Source organism: Lissotriton vulgaris, chromosome 12 (assembly GCF_964263255.1).
Source record: "Lissotriton vulgaris chromosome 12, aLisVul1.2, whole genome shotgun sequence".
NCBI classification, from domain to species: domain Eukaryota; kingdom Metazoa; phylum Chordata; class Amphibia; order Caudata; family Salamandridae; genus Lissotriton; species Lissotriton vulgaris.
The window spans coordinates 725,620,615-725,639,487 of record NC_141700.1 but is presented as its reverse complement, the minus strand read 5'-3'; the positions used below and the strand labels follow the sequence as shown (position 1 = coordinate 725,639,487).

The following is an 18,873-nucleotide window of genomic DNA, read 5'->3' as shown; positions in this document are numbered from 1 at the left end:
TGTCAAATAAATGCAAATAACTCCTGCTGAGTGAGACATCAGGTTTCTTACTGTTTGGGAAAGTCCCTTATTATAGTGTTGAGTGCATTAGATTCCTTATTCTTGAGTGACTTCTTGTAGCCTCTTACAGTTGAGTCCTTTGAGGCTAAGCACTGTAGGGCACCACTGACCATTTCATATTTTGTCTACAGGTTTCCTGAGGGCCTCTGACTTGCATCGTGTCCAGCAATGGATCTCCTAGGATGGTTCATGAGTGCCCCACAGCGGGCCAGCCGTGGATGCCTCTGTGTCACCTTTTCCTGTTTGTGCCTGGCCGTCATGTGCTTGGTGTGCCTGAAGACGGGACTCATGCTCCAGGATAGCGCGATGAGGAAAGCCCACCAACAGCATCACATCAAGCCTGTGGCAGCCTCTATCATGAAGATCCTACGCGACATCCAGAACACATCTAAAGGCAACATAAGTGTAGCTTTTGCCAGTGGACCCATTAATGTCCTTTCAAGTGGGACCTCTGCACCTAAACATCACTACCCTGCAGCTCCTGAGAAAAAGACAAGTAAACCTCCTGTTAGTTGGGGGGTTAGCTGGTTTCATGGAGTAACTAATGTGTCCCATGCACTAACGAGTGCTCCAGTAAGGGCTCATGTTACAACCCTGGCCAGCTACAGGCGCAATGCCTCCAGGAACTCCTCCGACTGGGTATTGTGGAATGAGAAGCTGTCACCCAAACAACTGAGCAAACATTTGAAGGAGGTCTTTCTCACGCACGGGTCTCTGAACAAGTACAACGTAGTGCAGGGGGGTCGATGGTGGGGAAGTAACAGGGCCCAGCCTACTGGGCATGAGCTGCTTTGCATGCTAAGAGAAAGAGCAAGTGTGGAGACCCTCCAGTCACACCAAGGACCACTCGACACAGTGGAGTGGGCGAAATACCTCCCTGCCCAAAACCTCTCAGAAGAGTTGGGTCCCCTGAAGAATTGTGCTGTGGTCTCATCAGCTGGGTCCATCCAGAGGTCAAGACTGGGCAAGGAAATAGGTAAGATGTGCAGCTGAGTACTGGAATCTCCTATGAATCTGCTATGAATGCTCCCAGTTGTGAGAACCGGTCAGGGCCAACAGCTGCATGCAACCTAATATTTTGCAATCAGAAAACTCAATCTAGGTTTAACTCCAAAGTCAAAAAGTGTGCTTCTGGTTTAATCCCTCTGTCTTGCAGAGTTAAATGCATATATTTCCAGCAGGTGTATATTTACCACCCGTGTTCCTCCAGTTATTAATCCACTTGCCCGTTATAAAAAACAGATCTCCTGTTTATAGGGACGCTGGTAAAACAAATTCATGAAGAACAGAGCCCTCTGATGCAAAGGGATATCAAATCCAAAAGGTAAAAAGGTGTTCTAGTACAATATAGAAGATTTACTATTGCCCAGCAATTTTATCAACTCGACGATTTTGACTACCAACATGTCGTCAAGAAAGAAAATCTATACTTCCCTATGTATGTCATCTGTGCAGTGCTTAGTAATGTCTAATCTGCAGTATGAAGTACAGTAAAAATATAACAATAATATTAATAATAACAAATGTATTATTAGAGTTATCATTATTATTATTACTGTTATCATTATTATTATTATTATTACTGTTATCATTGTTATTATTACTGTCATCATTGTTTACTAGCACCTATCATGGGTCCCTAAGTTGAACGCTCTTTACCCTCCCACGGATATGACAAGTGTTATCCTAAAAGTGCTCTATTCAGATAATTCATAATCTTGCCTCCCCATTTACCATCCTGCTTTCCTTTCAATCCCACCCCACCATTCGAGATGCCCATGATGCAGTTTTGAGGTTTAACAGCGCCCCCGTGCTCCGATATGCGGACGATGTGGGAACGAAGACGACTCTCCGTTTAATCAACTCCCAGGTAAGGTGGCATGGCCTCTGAAGTGTCAGGAGTAGAACTATAAGTCATCAATCCATGCCGTATGCAGGTAACTCCTACTTTATCATAGAGCTTTATGTGGCTGTGGGAAAACAACTAGCAGGTAGTGTCAGAAAAGACATAGGCAATGTTGGCTCTGGCCCAGGGCCCCTACTTTTATAGAGACCAAAACATTAAGATTTTACAACAGCCTCAGACAGTCTATAGTTTTAAAATAGCCAGTTTGTTTACTTAATTTCTTTTTTTTTTTGGAGCCAGCACGACCCCCACCTGAGATATAGAGAGGGGTAAGGAAAAATACGTTTTAGATTCTGGTTGGATTCTGCAAGTACTTTACCCTTTTAAAGTGCATAGACCCAACTTCACAGGTCTTTGCCTTTATGCAGCTTGTGCCACTTGCTGTGCAGTAAAGATTGGCATTGTGTGCTCTCTCTGTGATTGCATCCTCGTGGAGCTGCTGCCAGACCAGTGTGATAATAGCCTGAAGCCACCTGACTCTGAATACCAGCCCCATGCAACACAGGCAGAGCAATGAACAAAAGCACCCATCAGCACCCTCTGCCTGAGTGGTCCTGGTAGACCAGCTGCACCACGCACACATATTGGATAGGCTTGGTTGGACCACTAGTCTTTCTGCTCTTCTGGCACAGTCCACCTGGAGACCGCTTGTGCCGAGGTAGGGTCCGATGGTAGGCAGTGCATAGTGCAGTGCAGAGCAGCATTGCATGCTTCCTCCAAGCTTCCACTGTCCAAGTGGAGCTGCTGCTGGGCCGGTGCAGTCACAGCCTAGTTCCATCTCACTCAGACTCCCTGGTTCTCCCAGAGCAGGGATGGTAGTGTAGTAAACAATCTACATGCACTGGCTCATAAGGTGAGGCACCAGTCCATTTGCGCCACTTGCAGCAGGTTTGCTCAGCTCTAGTGTCACCCAGCCAGAGAGTGGCTGTTTGTTCTAGTGCTGGGCCCAGATGTAGGCTGACAACGAAGAGGGTTGTCTTATACACGGATGTATGACGTTACCACGCATACTTTTACCACGCATGCATTTACAACGCGGTTTTTACAACGCAAACCTTTACCACGCATTTTAGTTTGGGGTGCTGGATAGTGAAAAGTTTAATTTACTATTCCAACTCCAGTCCCCATGGACACTAGGAAAGGTGTTGGATAGTAAATTAAACGTATTCCCTATCCTAGAGCGCCCCCCAGAGCAATGTGTGGTAATGGTCTGCGTTGTAAAAGCTGCGTTGTAATGGTAGTGCGTGGTAAAAGATTCGTTGTAAAGGTTGTATACCCTTATACACCCATAGCTGTGGAGGGTGTGAAGGAGCTGAAAATGGATAATAAAATCAGAGTTGCTTAGAGTGGGCGGCCCCAAATTATGTTTGGCCCCGGGCCAGTGGCGGCGCCTCCACTTCATATTATGCGAATACATCAGGCAAAAGTACACACATATATGTGGCCATATCAATATGATGGGGTGGAGCAAAATGACGCTACTCCAGTACTTTCGATATGAAATACAAGAATAAACGTGAGACTTCCCCGTTGGTTGAAAGCTGTAATTTACATGAATGTTTGAAATACTATGAATTGCGGGAAAATATTCACACGTTTAATTTTATTTCTGCAAATTACGGGGTTTGAAACTGCTGTTCTGCAAATTAAATATCAATAGATGTTTTATTTGAAGTGCATCAAATAAGATACATTTGCAATATTAACTCCTCAAGAGGGTCCTATAAAGAGGGAGGACATCCATTGACTGATAAGTGTGGTGGCCTCCAGAAGATGTCAATACTTGTTCTGTATTTTAATTGGAGGATTATGTGAGGTTTTAGGCTTTATGACCTTATCTCTTGCCAACTGAAGCAAATTTACCAAAATTCATGGTATTTGTAAGATATTACCTTTATTTTTTCTTATAGAGCATAAAGGCCATCTCATGCTTAAAAGTCATCTAATTCATATTATGCACTCTTTGCCTATTTGATTTATAGCATCATTAATGTCGAATATTTGGAAAACAGTGGAATAGAATTTCAGAATTAAAGCAAAAGGCACTGAATGAAGGCATGCCTAATGTGACTTCGAAATCTGCTACACTTTTTTTTAGCAGTTTTTAGGAGGACCCCACCAGACAGCCCAAGCTGCCAGGTTTAAAAAGCCTATGTCCAGCTTTCCAGATCTTATAGTGGGTTTAAAGCCCACCCACTACTTGCCATCGTTCGGAATTATTATCACTCTCATTTGCGTACTTCTTTTTCAGTGCTTTCCTTGTAGATCTTGTGTTTGTCCCTCCTACGGAGCATAGCTTATTTCTGCGTGTCCTGCCACTGCTCCATATTTTAGAACTATTTTTCTTTTGCTTAGCACTCCGCATGCGTGCATGTGTTGCTCAGTAATCTCCCAAATGTGATCTTCTCCCCATCCTCCTCCATGTTTCTCTCGTTTGTTTGTGAGGTTTTATCTCCCTACTGCCCTCTCCTCACTGCTCTCATTCGTTTCTTTTTTCGTACTCACTCCACAAACGCATGTTTTCCCGCAGTTCTCCCTTATGTGTGTGTCTCCTCTCTCCTGTTATATATCGCTCTCTTTCGTCCATGTGCTCTTGTCTACAACCCACGCTGCTCTCTCACATCTGTATGGATAAGTTACTTACCTGTAATCCTAGTTCTCTTCCAGGGGTATCCTCATCAAAATCATAAGCACTTGAATATTCCCGTCCATGCCCGGGGACCCCGGAAAACATATCAAAATTATATATGAAAACATATATATACAGCTCTCTCTCTCTCTCTCTCTCTCTCTCTCTCTCTACATATATATATATATATATATATATATATATATATATATATATATATATATATATATATATATATATATATATATATATATATATTCACACAGTCACAGGAAACCCAAATTGAAGGCAGCCACCGGTCGTTTGATTAATCACTCTTTAATGGACAAACATGCTGGCAGCCAGATTATGCAGAAAGTTTCTTCAAAGAAATGAAACGCCGGACGCGTTTCGAAAGCCCCATGCTCTCTTCCTCAGCGGCGTTGAAAATGTTTGCGCCAGGTTTGAAGATACGAGCAAGCTGCCAACAATTAAAACTTCGTGTTTTCCAAAAGAGGCTTCCATGTGGTCCACTTCACCTTTGGGAATCTGGAAATGTGTTGATGTTAGCGGCCGTCCCGGTCGCGAAGAGGACCCCCCGCATTCACAGGCGGACCTGCAGCTCCATTTAGGGCTTTGCACATGGAGGGAAGCTGCGTGCGCGATATCCCAGTAAGCGCCCACGCAAACACAGTTGGCAACTGCAAAGCTGCGTGCCAGAGAGGCTGGAGGCACCCTCTACCCACTGGGGAAACATTGTGTTTACAGGCAAATGAACTCGCACCCACTTGGGAATCAAATTGGACTACAACGCCCAGCATGCCGTTGTTACGGCCACGCCCCCGCACAGGGGTGAGCGTTGCATTGAAAAATACGGCGAGATCACATGCTTTCACTTAGTGCCATTGAAGAAGGGATATGGTGATCCCGAAACGCGTTTGGCCACGAACATTCTGAGGCTGCGCCAGGTTTGAAGATACGAGCAAGCTGCCAACAATTAAAACTTCGTGTTTTCCAAAAGAGGCTTCCATGTGGTCCACTTCACCTTTGGGAATCTGGAAATGTGTTGATGTTAGCGGCCGTCCCGGTCGCGAAGAGGACCCCCCGCATTCACAGGCGGACCTGCAGCTTCATTTAGGGCTTTGCACATGGAGGGAAGCTGCGTGCGCGATATCCCAGTAAGCGCCCACGCAAACACAGTTGGCAACTGCAAAGCTGCGTGCCAGAGAGGCTGGAGGCACCCTCTACCCACTGGGGAAACATTGTGTTTACAGGCAAATGAACTCGCACCCACTTGGGAATCAAATTGGACTACAACGCCCAGCATGCCGTTGTTACGGCCACGCCCCCGCACAGGGGTGAGCGTTGCATTGAAAAATACGGCGAGATCACATGCTTTCACTTAGTGCCATTGAAGAAGGGATATGGTGATCCCGAAACGCGTTTGGCCACGAACATTCTGAGGCTGCGCCAGGTTTGAAGATACGAGCAAGCTGCCAACAATTAAAACTTCGTGTTTTCCAAAAGAGGCTTCCATGTGGTCCACTTCACCTTTGGGAATCTGGAAATGTGTTGATGTTAGCGGCCGTCCCGGTCGCGAAGAGGACCCCCCCGCATTCACAGGCGGACCTGCAGCTCCATTTAGGGCTTTGCACATGGAGGGAAGCTGCGTGCGCGATATCCCAGTAAGCGCCCACGCAAACACAGTTGGCAACTGCAAAGCTGCGTGCCAGAGAGGCTGGAGGCACCCTCTACCCACTGGGGAAACATTGTGTTTACAGGCAAATGAACTCGCACCCACTTGGGAATCAAATTGGACTACAACGCCCAGCATGCCGTTGTTACGGCCACGCCCCCGCACAGGGGTGAGCGTTGCATTGAAAAATACGGCGAGATCACATGCTTTCACTTAGTGCCATTGAAGAAGGGATATGGTGATCCCGAAACGTGTTTGGCCACGAACATTCTGAGGCTGCGCCAGGTTTGAAGATACGAGCAAGCTGCCAACAATTAAAACTTCGTGTTTTCCAAAAGAGGCTTCCATGTGGTCCACTTCACCTTTGGGAATCTGGAAATGTGTTGATGTTAGCGGCCGTCCCGGTCGCGAAGAGGACCCCCCGCATTCACAGGCGGACCTGCAGCTCCATTTAGGGCTTTGCACATGGAGGGAAGCTGCGTGCGCGATATCCCAGTAAGCGCCCACGCAAACACAGTTGGCAACTGCAAAGCTGCGTGCCAGAGAGGCTGGAGGCACCCTCTACCCACTGGGGAAACATTGTGTTTACAGGCAAATGAACTCGCACCCACTTGGGAATCAAATTGGACTACAACGCCCAGCATGCCGTTGTTACGGCCACGCCCCCGCACAGGGGTGAGCGTTGCATTGAAAAATACGGCGAGATCACATGCTTTCACTTAGTGCCATTGAAGAAGGGATATGGTGATCCCGAAACGCGTTTGGCCACGAACATTCTGAGGCTGCGCCAGGTTTGAAGATACGAGCAAGCTGCCAACAATTAAAACTTCGTGTTTTCCAAAAGAGGCTTCCATGTGGTCCACTTCACCTTTGGGAATCTGGAAATGTGTTGATGTTAGCGGCCGTCCCGGTCGCGAAGAGGACCCCCCGCATTCACAGGCGGACCTGCAGCTCCATTTAGGGCTTTGCACATGGAGGGAATCTGCGTGCGCGATATCCCAGTAAGCGCCCACGCAAACACAGTTGGCAACTGCAAAGCTGCGTGCCAGAGAGGCTGGAGGCACCCTCTACCCACTGGGGAAACATTGTGTTTACAGGCAAATGAACTCGCACCCACTTGGGAATCAAATTGGACTACAACGCCCAGCATGCCGTTGTTACGGCCACGCCCCCGCACAGGGGTGAGCGTTGCATTGAAAAATACGGCGAGATCACATGCTTTCACTTAGTGCCATTGAAGAAGGGATATGGTGATCCCGAAACGCGTTTGGCCACGAACATTCTGAGGCTGCGCCAGGTTTGAAGATACGAGCAAGCTGCCAACAATTAAAACTTCGTGTTTTCCAAAAGAGGCTTCCATGTGGTCCACTTCACCTTTGGGAATCTGGAAATGTGTTGATGTTAGCGGCCGTCCCGGTCGCGAAGAGGACCCCCCGCATTCACAGGCGGACCTGCAGCTCCATTTAGGGCTTTGCACATGGAGGGAAGCTGCGTGCGCGATATCCCAGTAAGCGCCCACTCAAACACAGTTGGCAACTGCAAAGCTGCGTGCCAGAGAGGCTGGAGGCACCCTCTACCCACTGGGGAAACATTGTGTTTACAGGCAAATGAACTCGCACCCACTTGGGAATCAAATTGGACTACAACGCCCAGCATGCCGTTGTTACGGCCACGCCCCCGCACAGGGGTGAGCGTTGCATTGAAAAATACGGCGAGATCACATGCTTTCACTTAGTGCCATTGAAGAAGGGATATGGTGATCCCGAAACGCGTTTGGCCACGAACATTCTGAGGCTGCGCCAGGTTTGAAGATACGAGCAAGCTGCCAACAATTAAAACTTCGTGTTTTCCAAAAGAGGCTTCCATGTGGTCCACTTCACCTTTGGGAATCTGGAAATGTGTTGATGTTAGCGGCCGTCCCGGTCGCGAAGAGGACCCCCCGCATTCACAGGCGGACCTGCAGCTCCATTTAGGGCTTTGCACATGGAGGGAAGCTGCGTGCGCGATATCCCAGTAAGCGCCCACGCAAACACAGTTGGCAACTGCAAAGCTGCGTGCCAGAGAGGCTGGAGGCACCCTCTACCCACTGGGGAAACATTGTGTTTACAGGCAAATGAACTCGCACCCACTTGGGAATCAAATTGGACTACAACGCCCAGCATGCCGTTGTTACGGCCACGCCCCCGCACAGGGGTGAGCGTTGCATTGAAAAATACGGCGAGATCACATGCTTTCACTTAGTGCCATTGAAGAAGGGATATGGTGATCCCGAAACGCGTTTGGCCACGAACATTCTGAGGCTGCGCCAGGTTTGAAGATACGAGCAAGCTGCCAACAATTAAAACTTCGTGTTTTCCAAAAGAGGCTTCCATGTGGTCCACTTCACCTTTGGGAATCTGGAAATGTGTTGATGTTAGCGGCCGTCTCGGTCGCGAAGAGGACCCCCCGCATTCACAGGCGGACCTGCAGCTCCATTTAGGGCTTTGCACATGGAGGGAAGCTGCGTGCGCGATATCCCAGTAAGCGCCCACGCAAACACAGTTGGCAACTGCAAAGCTGCGTGCCAGAGAGGCTGGAGGCACCCTCTACCCACTGGGGAAACATTGTGTTTACAGGCAAATGAACTCGCACCCACTTGGGAATCAAATTGGACTACAACGCCCAGCATGCCGTTGTTACGGCCACGCCCCCGCACAGGGGTGAGCGTTGCATTGAAAAATACGGCGAGATCACATGCTTTCACTTAGTGCCATTGAAGAAGGGATATGGTGATCCCGAAACGCGTTTGGCCACGAACATTCTGAGGCTGCGCCAGGTTTGAAGATACGAGCAAGCTGCCAACAATTAAAACTTCGTGTTTTCCAAAAGAGGCTTCCATGTGGTCCACTTCACCTTTGGGAATCTGGAAATGTGTTGATGTTAGCGGCCGTCCCGGTCGCGAAGAGGACCCCCCGCATTCACAGGCGGACCTGCAGCTCCATTTAGGGCTTTGCACATGGAGGGAAGCTGCGTGCGCGATATCCCAGTAAGCGCCCACGCAAACACAGTTGGCAACTGCAAAGCTGCGTGCCAGAGAGGCTGGAGGCACCCTCTACCCACTGGGGAAACATTGTGTTTACAGGCAAATGAACTCGCACCCACTTGGGAATCAAATTGGACTACAACGCCCAGCATGCCGTTGTTACGGCCACGCCCCCGCACAGGGGTGAGCGTTGCATTGAAAAATACGGCGAGATCACATGCTTTCACTTAGTGCCATTGAAGAAGGGATATGGTGATCCCGAAACGCGTTTGGCCACGAACATTCTGAGGCTGCGCCAGGTTTGAAGATACGAGCAAGCTGCCAACAATTAAAACTTTGTGTTTTCCAAAAGAGGCTTCCATGTGGTCCACTTCACCTTTGGGAATCTGGAAATGTGTTGATATATATATATATATATATATACTAGCACCCCGTCCCGACGTTGTCCGGGAGCAATTAGGCTTCAGGGCCCCCGCCCGCCCCGACGTTGTCCGTGGGTCCCCCGGAGCCTTCCTCCATATATTGCAGTATTATACCTCTATGTTTACTTTCTACGCTTTTGTAACCTGCACACGTAACTTTTTCCTCCTGTAATGCACCGTTTGGCTCACTTTTTTAATGCTCTGTTTGCTTCCTCTTGCTCACGATGTACTCTTTTGTAACCTGCACATGTAACTTTTTCCTCCAGTAATGCACCGTTTGGCTCAATTTTGTAATGCTCCGTTTGTTTCCTCTTGCTCACGATTTTCATTTTTGCTTCATTTTTCCGCCGCTCACCGCTCCTAAATAAATAAATAAATAACCTACCTCATTCGCCGCTCACTGCTCCTCCCCGCCTGTCCGCCGCTCCTCACCACCTGTCTGCCGCTCCTCACCGCCTGTCTGCCGCTCCTCACCGCTCCATGTCCGCCGGTCCTCCTCGCGCTCCTGGCCGCCGCTCCTCCCCGCGCTCCTCACGTCGGGCACGCACGTCGCGGCCGGCGCTTCTTCAAGGGACTACTTTTTTTTCGGTAAATTTTTTAAGTAACGTATATTTATTACGTTTACATAGCCTATGTCCATCTGCACACCCTGACGATTAAAACGATGTATCGATGTGTGGATCGGCGCCGTGGTTCCCGAGTTTACCCGCCTCAAAGGTTCAAAGTTCTTTCTTTATAATAGTAGTATAGATAATGCCCCTTAATTATTTATTGTTATGTTTGTCAGCAGGGCGAAGTGTGATTTGGTGAGTATACTTAATGGTACTTTAGATGTGAAATGGTTAACTTTCTTGCAGAAGGCAGTATTCACTTCTCAGTGTGAAAGTGTAAGTTGATGCGCAAGATTGATCTATTTTAAAGTCAGAAAGTGTGCTTGAATTCCTGCTGGTATTATTTGTACTGTTGGCCCCTATGTATCTGTGAAAAAGTGCGAGTGTAATTAATGGTCCTGACACGTTTTAAATTTGGATTGTGAAGTTTATTTCTTGTGGCAACAGAAGTTTGGGATAGAGAAAAGCAGCATGAAGTACCATACAGCAGCTGTTATTGGGAAAGTGGATTTTGATTTAGTGAAATCGCGATGTCTTTTGATGTTATCCCCCTGTGACAACCTTTGATGTAGGGCTAAGTGTGAAAGGGTGTTTGTCTTCCTGCTGCAATTAGACTGATCACTGCGAGAAGGCTTTAGTGTTGACTCCTGAAGTAATGTTGGGACTTGGCAAAGCAATGATTGTAGTTTTAGAAGCACGTTTTGGGCTTGTGGCAAAAGAACAGTGCGATTACAGAAAGCGCCGTCAATTAGCATATATCACCTCTCTTTCGGCAAGTTAAATCAGCCTTCTTCAAATCTGCATTTTTTTCTTTGAATGGCAGCCCCCTGTGCAAAGGTTTGATGTAGTGCAAAGTGTGAAATTCAGTCCACTTTGGTGCAGTAATTTCAGTGCGCCCTCCGAGAGCGCCTTTGTCCAGCCCCCTGTGACAACCTAAGATGTAGGGCTAAGTGTGAAAGGGTGTTTGTGTCCGTGCTGCACTCCTGAAGTAATGTGCACACTTAGCAAAGCAATGATTGCGCTTTTAGAAGCACCTTTTCGGCTTGTGGCGAAAGAACAGTGCGATTACAGAAAGCGCCGTCAATTAGCAAACATCATGTTTCTTTCGGCAAGTTAAATCAGCCTTCCTGAAATCTGCTTGTTTTTATTTCAATGGCAGTCCCCTGTGCGCACGCTTGATGTAGTGCAAACTGTGAAAAACTGTCCGCTCTGGTGCAGCAATTTCAGAGCCCTCTGAGAACGCCTTTGGGAGGGAGGGCGAGGGGTGGGAGAAAAGTAGACCAAAAGTTGTTTGTGTGTGTAAAAGGCCGCTTTATTAAGACACAGGTGCACATTACAAATACAAACCTTGGCAACGCCTTACAAAACTAAACCTCACTAAATAAATAAATAACTACAAACTTCGGCCACCCGGACCCTCCCCCACCCCTAAAACATTTGAGCCCTCCCCCTCCCAACAATACATCAATAAACAATATAACAGCATTATAACATTACGTCATCAATAAAACATTACGTCATCAATAAAACATTTCGTCATTGATCAAACATACGTCATCGTTAAAACTTTATTCGTCAAACCACAATTGCAATAACAACGGTCAGGTCCTCCATAACCATAAACCCTGCCTGACCCTGCACTCCTGCAGCTACCCCCCTCACAAAACTGAACGGTCAAACCATGACCAACATACCCCAGCACTTGTCAAAGAAATACTTGAACTAATACTCAACCCGCAATCTGCCTAAAACCGTAACGATACACAAAAACACCGCACAGCACCTGTGTCAGCGACGAATACAAATACAAGAAAAAACACCCTGCACACCGGTGGCCCACAAAACAGCCTTTTTCTTAAAAAGAAAAAATTGGAACAAAAATACCAAAAATGGGAAAAAACTGGGCCGCGAGGGGAAAAAAGAAAATTAATGCAAAAAGAGGGAGGGAGGGTGGGACAAAAAAGCTACAAGCCCTCCTAGCCACCAGGTCACCAAACCTAAAATGGTGGCTGGGAGGCAGTGATAGGGGGATTTATAATTGGGCTATACTGGTCCTACTAGACCAGCCCAAATCTGGAACCTTCTGGCTACTTCCAATGTAAAACCCCTCGCAGCCCTCCCAAACCGCCCGGGGGAGGGGACCTCCCGGCGGTCGGCTCCCTCCCCCAAGCCCCCCTTGGGAGGGAGGGCGAGGGGTGGGAGAAAAGTAGACCAAAAGTTGTTTGTGTGTGTAAAAGGCCGCTTTATTAAGACACAGGTGCACATTACAAATACAAACCTTGGCAACGCCTTACAAAACTAAACCTCACTAAATAAATAAATAACTACAAACTTCGGCCCCCCGGACCCTCCCCCACCCCTAAAACATTTGAGCCCTCCCCCTCCCAACAATACATCAATAAACAATATAACAGCATTATAACATTACGTCATCAATAAAACATTACGTCATCAATAAAACATTTCGTCATTGATCAAACATACGTCATCGTTAAAACTTTATTCGTCAAACCACAATTGCAATAACAACGGTCAGGTCCTCCATAACCATAAACCCTGCCTGACCCTGCACTCCTGCAGCTACCCCCCTCACAAAACTGAACGGTCAAACCATGACCAACATACCCCAGCACTTGTCAAAGAAATACTTGAACTAATACTCAACCCGCAATCTGCCTAAAACCGTAACGATACACAAAAACACCGCCACCCAGAAAGGTAGGCGGGGAAGACACGCCTCCCTTTCTGCCCCCCAACCGCGAAGCGAAAGAGAAACGAGAAAATCAACGCTGCATAGCCAATGCCCGGGCTAAGACCTCACGGAGCTCCAACAAGTAAAGATCCATGCCCACACGGTACAAATGAACTCCATCATCCCTAAAAAACTCAACAGACTCAAACTTAATGTCCCTGTGTGAAATTCTGCTGAAACCAAGGCTCCTACAGCAACGAGACACCTCTGAATTCACTTTCTTCCTAGCCCGATCGACAGCCCTGGGGTTCACAGCACCTCTCCATATCCTACGGGGAATCAACTCTGTCCAAAAAACATGGCACCCAGCCCACATGTCCTTAATGAGGCCTAAATCTCGTTTCATAGCTCGTAGCAAAACTACACCTTTCGTAGCACAAAGGTCATTTTCTCCCAAATGAATAACTAAAATATCCGGGCATAAACCGCCCACCATGTTGTTGTTCAAACAAGGGATTAACTCTCTCCAGAGCATCCCGCCTTTACCCTTCCAAATAACGTTAAACATTCGATCATTGAAACCAAGTAGTTCTCCAAAGTAGCTCCTCGCTGCCTGGACTCTGGCCCACTTGACAAAGGAATGACCCACTATCCAGACCGTTACCACCGAGGAGCGAGGCCCAGCAACGGATCCTGAAAAAGAAAAAAGAGTTAAAATCATGTGAAGGAGGACGACGCATGCGCCTCCTCAGCAGAGCTCCTCACATAACGCTGGAAACAGTTGGAAGACCAGCGCCCCAATCGCATAATATCCCTCTGGGACCAACCTCTGTTAAAAGCCTCAGTGGCTGCACCTATACGGAAAGAGTGAGTACCATAGAGATTGCCATCGAGGCCTATGTGCTGTAGAGCTTTGCGCAAAACCATTCGTAATTGATAAGTTGTTACAGGGGTGCCATTGATATGTTGGAAAACAAGGACTTCATCACCACCCCCACATAATGTACGCCAGCGCCGCGCCAGCAGTAGAGGGCAAGTAAGCTTCGGAGCACATGCCTGTAACCACACACCTTTCCCCTTACCCGTCTGATCAGTTTTAGAACTGGCCAACCAGACGTGGACTCCCTCATCAGAACAAAAAACGTCCTTCCAAAACAATCCACACTTATATTTCGACCCCAACAACTCCGATACCCTGAAAGCTCCAAAAAACATGAACGCCATCAGCATTGAGAAAACACATGCTTCAAAATCATCTGAACAAACTAAAGGCAAAACTGTGATTAGTCTGGCAAGAACTTGCCAAGATAGGGGGGCTCTGGATCTACCAACGTGCCCTTGCTCCCTGGCCCAACCCTCCAGCATCCTCCTACCAATTTCCCCCGCTGATGGAGGATAGCCCCACAACAACTTCCCCATGAAAGTAATCCCCGCCAGTTTCCCAGCAATGGTTACTTTGGTTAAACCTTTATCCATGAGGTCCAGTATAAAATTGACAACATCATCCGACCGACGCGACAGATCCCCCCTTCTGACAGCACCAGATTCCAGGAATTCTTTCCACGCAAGGGAATACGCAGAACGCGTAGACACAGACAAAGAACCTACCACCAATTGTACGACCCGACCTCGCCGACGTGCCACAGACGACTCGGCATCGGAGTCGGGGATCTGTCTGCGTCCCTCGCCAGTCCACGGAATCTCCCCCACTGTGAACGAGACAGAGCATCCGCAATGTCATTGTCCACGCCAGGAATGTGTAAGGCACGAAAATGAATATCGTGTTTCAAACAACCCAGAACGAAAACTCTCATAAGTTTCAACACTTGTTCGTCCCTGGCCGATTGGCGATACACTATCTCCACAACCGCCATGTTATCTACACGAAACAGCACTTTCTTGTGTGCCAATTCCTCCCCCCACAAGGTCAAGGCGACCAATAAAGGGAACAGTTCCAGGAAAGTGATGCTGCGACCCCCATTCAACCATTCATCAGGCCAACGTTCTGCACACCATTTGCCATTCCAAAAGAGCCCAAAACCATCACTGCCAGCAGCATCCGAAAACATTTGTACATCCCACTGAAAATCAACATCTCTGACCAATGGGACACCATTGAAGGAATTCAGGAAAAACTTCCACATTCTCAAATCCTCCTTAACCCCAGCAGACAGACGAACACGATGGTGGGGCAATTGATGACCTGCCAAAGCCCTGCCCAGTCTTCTACAAAAGGTCCTGCCCGCTCTCACCACTCTGCAAGCAAAATTCAAATGGCCCAAAAGCACTTGAATTTCTTTCACCAACACTTTTCTCTTTGCCAACATCACATCCAGTAATTCAACCATGTTGACCCTTTTGTCCTCGGGCAGGCGAGCTGACATAACCACAGAATCTATTTCAATACCCAAAAAGGAGAGGACAGTGGCAGGGCCCATTGTTTTCTCGGGAGCCAGAGGGACTCCCAGATCCTCCATGAGCCCTTGGAATGTGTCCAGAGCCTTCTGGCACTCCGCGGAGCCCGGGGATCCGACAAAGAAAAAGTCATCGAGATAGTGCGTTACCAGTGAATGACCAGATTGATGGGAAAAGTACCATTGCAGAAAAGTACTAAAACACTCAAACAAGGCACATGATATGGAGCAGCCCATCGGCAGAGCCTTGTCCACGTACCATTTACCAGCGAATTGAATACCTAAAAGGCACCAATCGTCCGGGTGGACAGGCAACAACCGAAAAGCAGACTTGATGTCACACTTAGCCATCTCAGCGGCTGCGCCCGCAGTCACAACAAGTGACATGGCCACGTCAACCGAAGAGTAAGAGACAGACACTGCCTCTGGGTCAATGAAATCATTAACAGACGACCCTTCAGGCCACGACAAGTGTTGAATCAGTCTAAACTGTCCCGGTTCTTTCTTCGGAAAAACTCCAACCGGTGAAACAATCAAGTTATGGATCGGCCAGTCATGAAACGGGCCAGCCATCCTCCCTTCATGTACCTCTTTATTAAGTTTGTCTTGTACCACTGTGGCATGTTCAGAAGCTGATTTTAAATTGGCAGACCACCTCCGTTCCCGAGAACCTAAGTACCCGAGCCGGAAACCAAACTGAAAACCTTCCAACAGTGTAAATTTTGCTGACTCATCTTCGAAACCATGTAAAGCAATGCGCAGCCTTTCTAAATTAACTGGCGTACGAGCCCTTGGACCCAGCACCCTTAGCACCTCTGTATCCCCTTCCCCCTGAAAATTGTGATGTCGTATTTGATGTTCCTGAAACCGTTTGCTTTCCATGTGGGCTCTCCGATGGCTGGTTGTCCCAACACTTGGACAACGGGTGTTTCCTACCACAACCTGAGCATTCATGTTTAAATTTACAATACTCTCTGATGCAGGAGCCCCTGTTAAATTCCCAACAGAAACCAGACCCCGATTGCATGGTTGCAGTGGCCCCCACCCCTCCCCGGGTGGGCTTCCCCTGAAAGGGCCGGTAAACTAACGGCAAACCACTGGCCGTGAAAATGGGTTTCCCCCCTGACGCTGACCCCATTGTATGTTGCCACAAGTCATTATCCAGCTCCCCCCACTTAGCCTCAGGGTCCCAAGCCATCCTGGCCCTAAATTCCTCGTCATATTGAGACCAGGCAAAACCACCCCCGGTGATCTGAGCCTTACGAATCACATCCATGTATTTAAAAAGGGACACGCTGCGCTCAGGGAACTTTTCGCAATATACACTAGCATAAATCAAGAACGCAGCTGTCCAGTTCTCGATATTCAAAGGCACTCGAGGGCGTTTAGCCAGCTCAAATTCCTCCTCTTTGGACCCTTCCTTAGACCGGACTTCCCGGTGTAGAAGCTTAAGGAGCTCCACATACTCACCATTCCAAATACGTTCTTTGGTACTTAGCATTAGATGAGCACCCAGAGGTTTCGTAACCCCCATGTATGGTAATTTTTTGATTTTCAACTCCTTACTGGCCACTGGCTCTTTAACATTGCTGGAAGCACCAGCCATAACACCACTGTCCACTTTTTCTGTAACTTTGCTGGAAGCACCAGCCATAACGCTGCTGGAAGCACCAGCCATAACACCACTTTCCCTTTTATCCATTACCTCCATCACTTCATCAGTGCCCACTGCAGTGTCTTTAACATAACGACTTTTGACCAGACGGCCATCACCAATGACCACATCAGTTTCACCACCGGTACCCACAGACACCATGACAGGTTTGGCCTGTGGGGCCGTTTGCTCACCTGGCAACAGAGAGACAGCTCTCGATGGCTCCGCCCGTGGCGCCGAGGACAATGCATCCGGTCTGCGAGGCGCCCTACCCGATGGGCCGTGCTCTCTTCTCCCGTGCAGCTGCCTCTGGACCACTGGAGCCTGTAAAATACTATGAGAAGCATGAGAGGGCACCCCCCCCTCAGGATCCCGCAATTCACCTTCCTCAGGACTCTCCTCATCGTAGTCCAATACCACAGAATCCACACTGTTATGCATTAAGTCACCACGGGTCTTACCTAACCCGGTATCAACAACTGTACATTTAAAAGATTTCGAAACTCCAGGGGGGGGGAGCAGACTGTACGCGCCTGTACCTCCCTGCGCGTTGACTCTGTTGCTCCATAGCCGCCGGCAAGGCCTGCCACCTATACCTGCTACTCGTTGGGGCCAGCGGGGTCACGCCAGACCCTCGTGTGCTGGCCTCGGCGGGATCCCTCGGTGGAACAGAGAGGGCCGCGCTAGGCACTCTCCTCACTTCCCCTTGGCGAGATGGGACTGGACCGCGCCCTGCCAAGTCTGGACCTCCGCTCCTATTCCTATCCTGGAAAGAAAAAGTTTGGACTGGTGTGCTAGGGTCCCTGAATACAACACCTGAAACAGACCTTGGCCTCTGTAAATTAGCATCCACAATCGTCCCCTGAAACCTCTCCAAAGAACGCCCCCTAATACAACTTCTCAAAGGCACTCCCCTAATCGGAGAGTCGCCTACCATCTCATCATCGTCACTCTCATCCAAGTTACCGCCCGCTGCCGCTGAAGAAGAAGCCTGAAGAGGGGCCCCCGCACCCCCCCGTGGCCCTCAACATCCTTGTGAAAACCGCGCTGTGCCAAACCTGCCGTACCGAAATGCTCCCATCCAGGAGAACCAAACATGATGTAAGGACCTCTAGCATCCCCTTGAATAGGCCCCCCACTCACCTGCTTGGAAATCCCCCCCCGCTCCAAAAACTTGCTCGAGACACCCACAGCCCCTGAATACCTCACATCAGGATGAGAAAACCTCACAAAATCATCCACACCAGCCCTTCCCAGTTCCCCCAACCCTGGGCCCTGCGCAGGACCTGACCCACGACTCTCACAATGAAAGGCTCCAATACCCCCTTGAGACACCCTCCTGCCATCGCTCTGCAAATGGTCACTCCCCTCCTGAAAACCAGGAAACATAAAACTCCCTGACCGAGGACAATCCTGGACCAAAACAGCACCAGGCGTAAAACTACTTTCACCCATCTGTGCCCACTCACCCTCCCCCCTGGAACCCCCTCCAACAGACAAAGCAGCACCCACAGAGGAACCAGGTGTAGAGAACAATAACGGGCTGCCCACATTACTGCCCAAAACCCCATGTGGAGAACCAACATCATGTGTAAGAACAACCTGGCCAGCCTGAAGCTCCAAACCAACATGCCTTCCCATCCCCTCTGATACAGACTGACTTGAAACCCTAAGATCAGACACATTGATTCCTGGTACAGAAGAGGTTAACAACCTGTCAGCGCTTGCATCAACATTAAACTGTGTTTCTGCCACAAAACGCTGAGAAACATTCAAATCTTGCCTAAC

At 48.5% G+C, this 18,873-nt stretch overlaps 1 protein-coding gene across 1 annotated transcript in view; it reads left to right on the top strand.

Annotated features, from left to right (window-relative positions):
• Window positions 1-219: 219 nt before the first annotated feature.
• Window positions 220-18,873, top strand: part of LOC147678389 (beta-galactoside alpha-2,6-sialyltransferase 1-like) — a 65,331-nt gene continuing 46,677 nt past the window's right edge. The window contains exons 1-2 of the mRNA XM_086946574.1: window positions 220-1,036; window positions 1,833-1,930. Coding sequence (XP_086802700.1) covers window positions 229-1,036; window positions 1,833-1,930 — 906 coding nt within the window. The 5' untranslated portion in view covers window positions 220-228. The remainder of the gene's footprint in view (window positions 1,037-1,832; window positions 1,931-18,873) is intronic.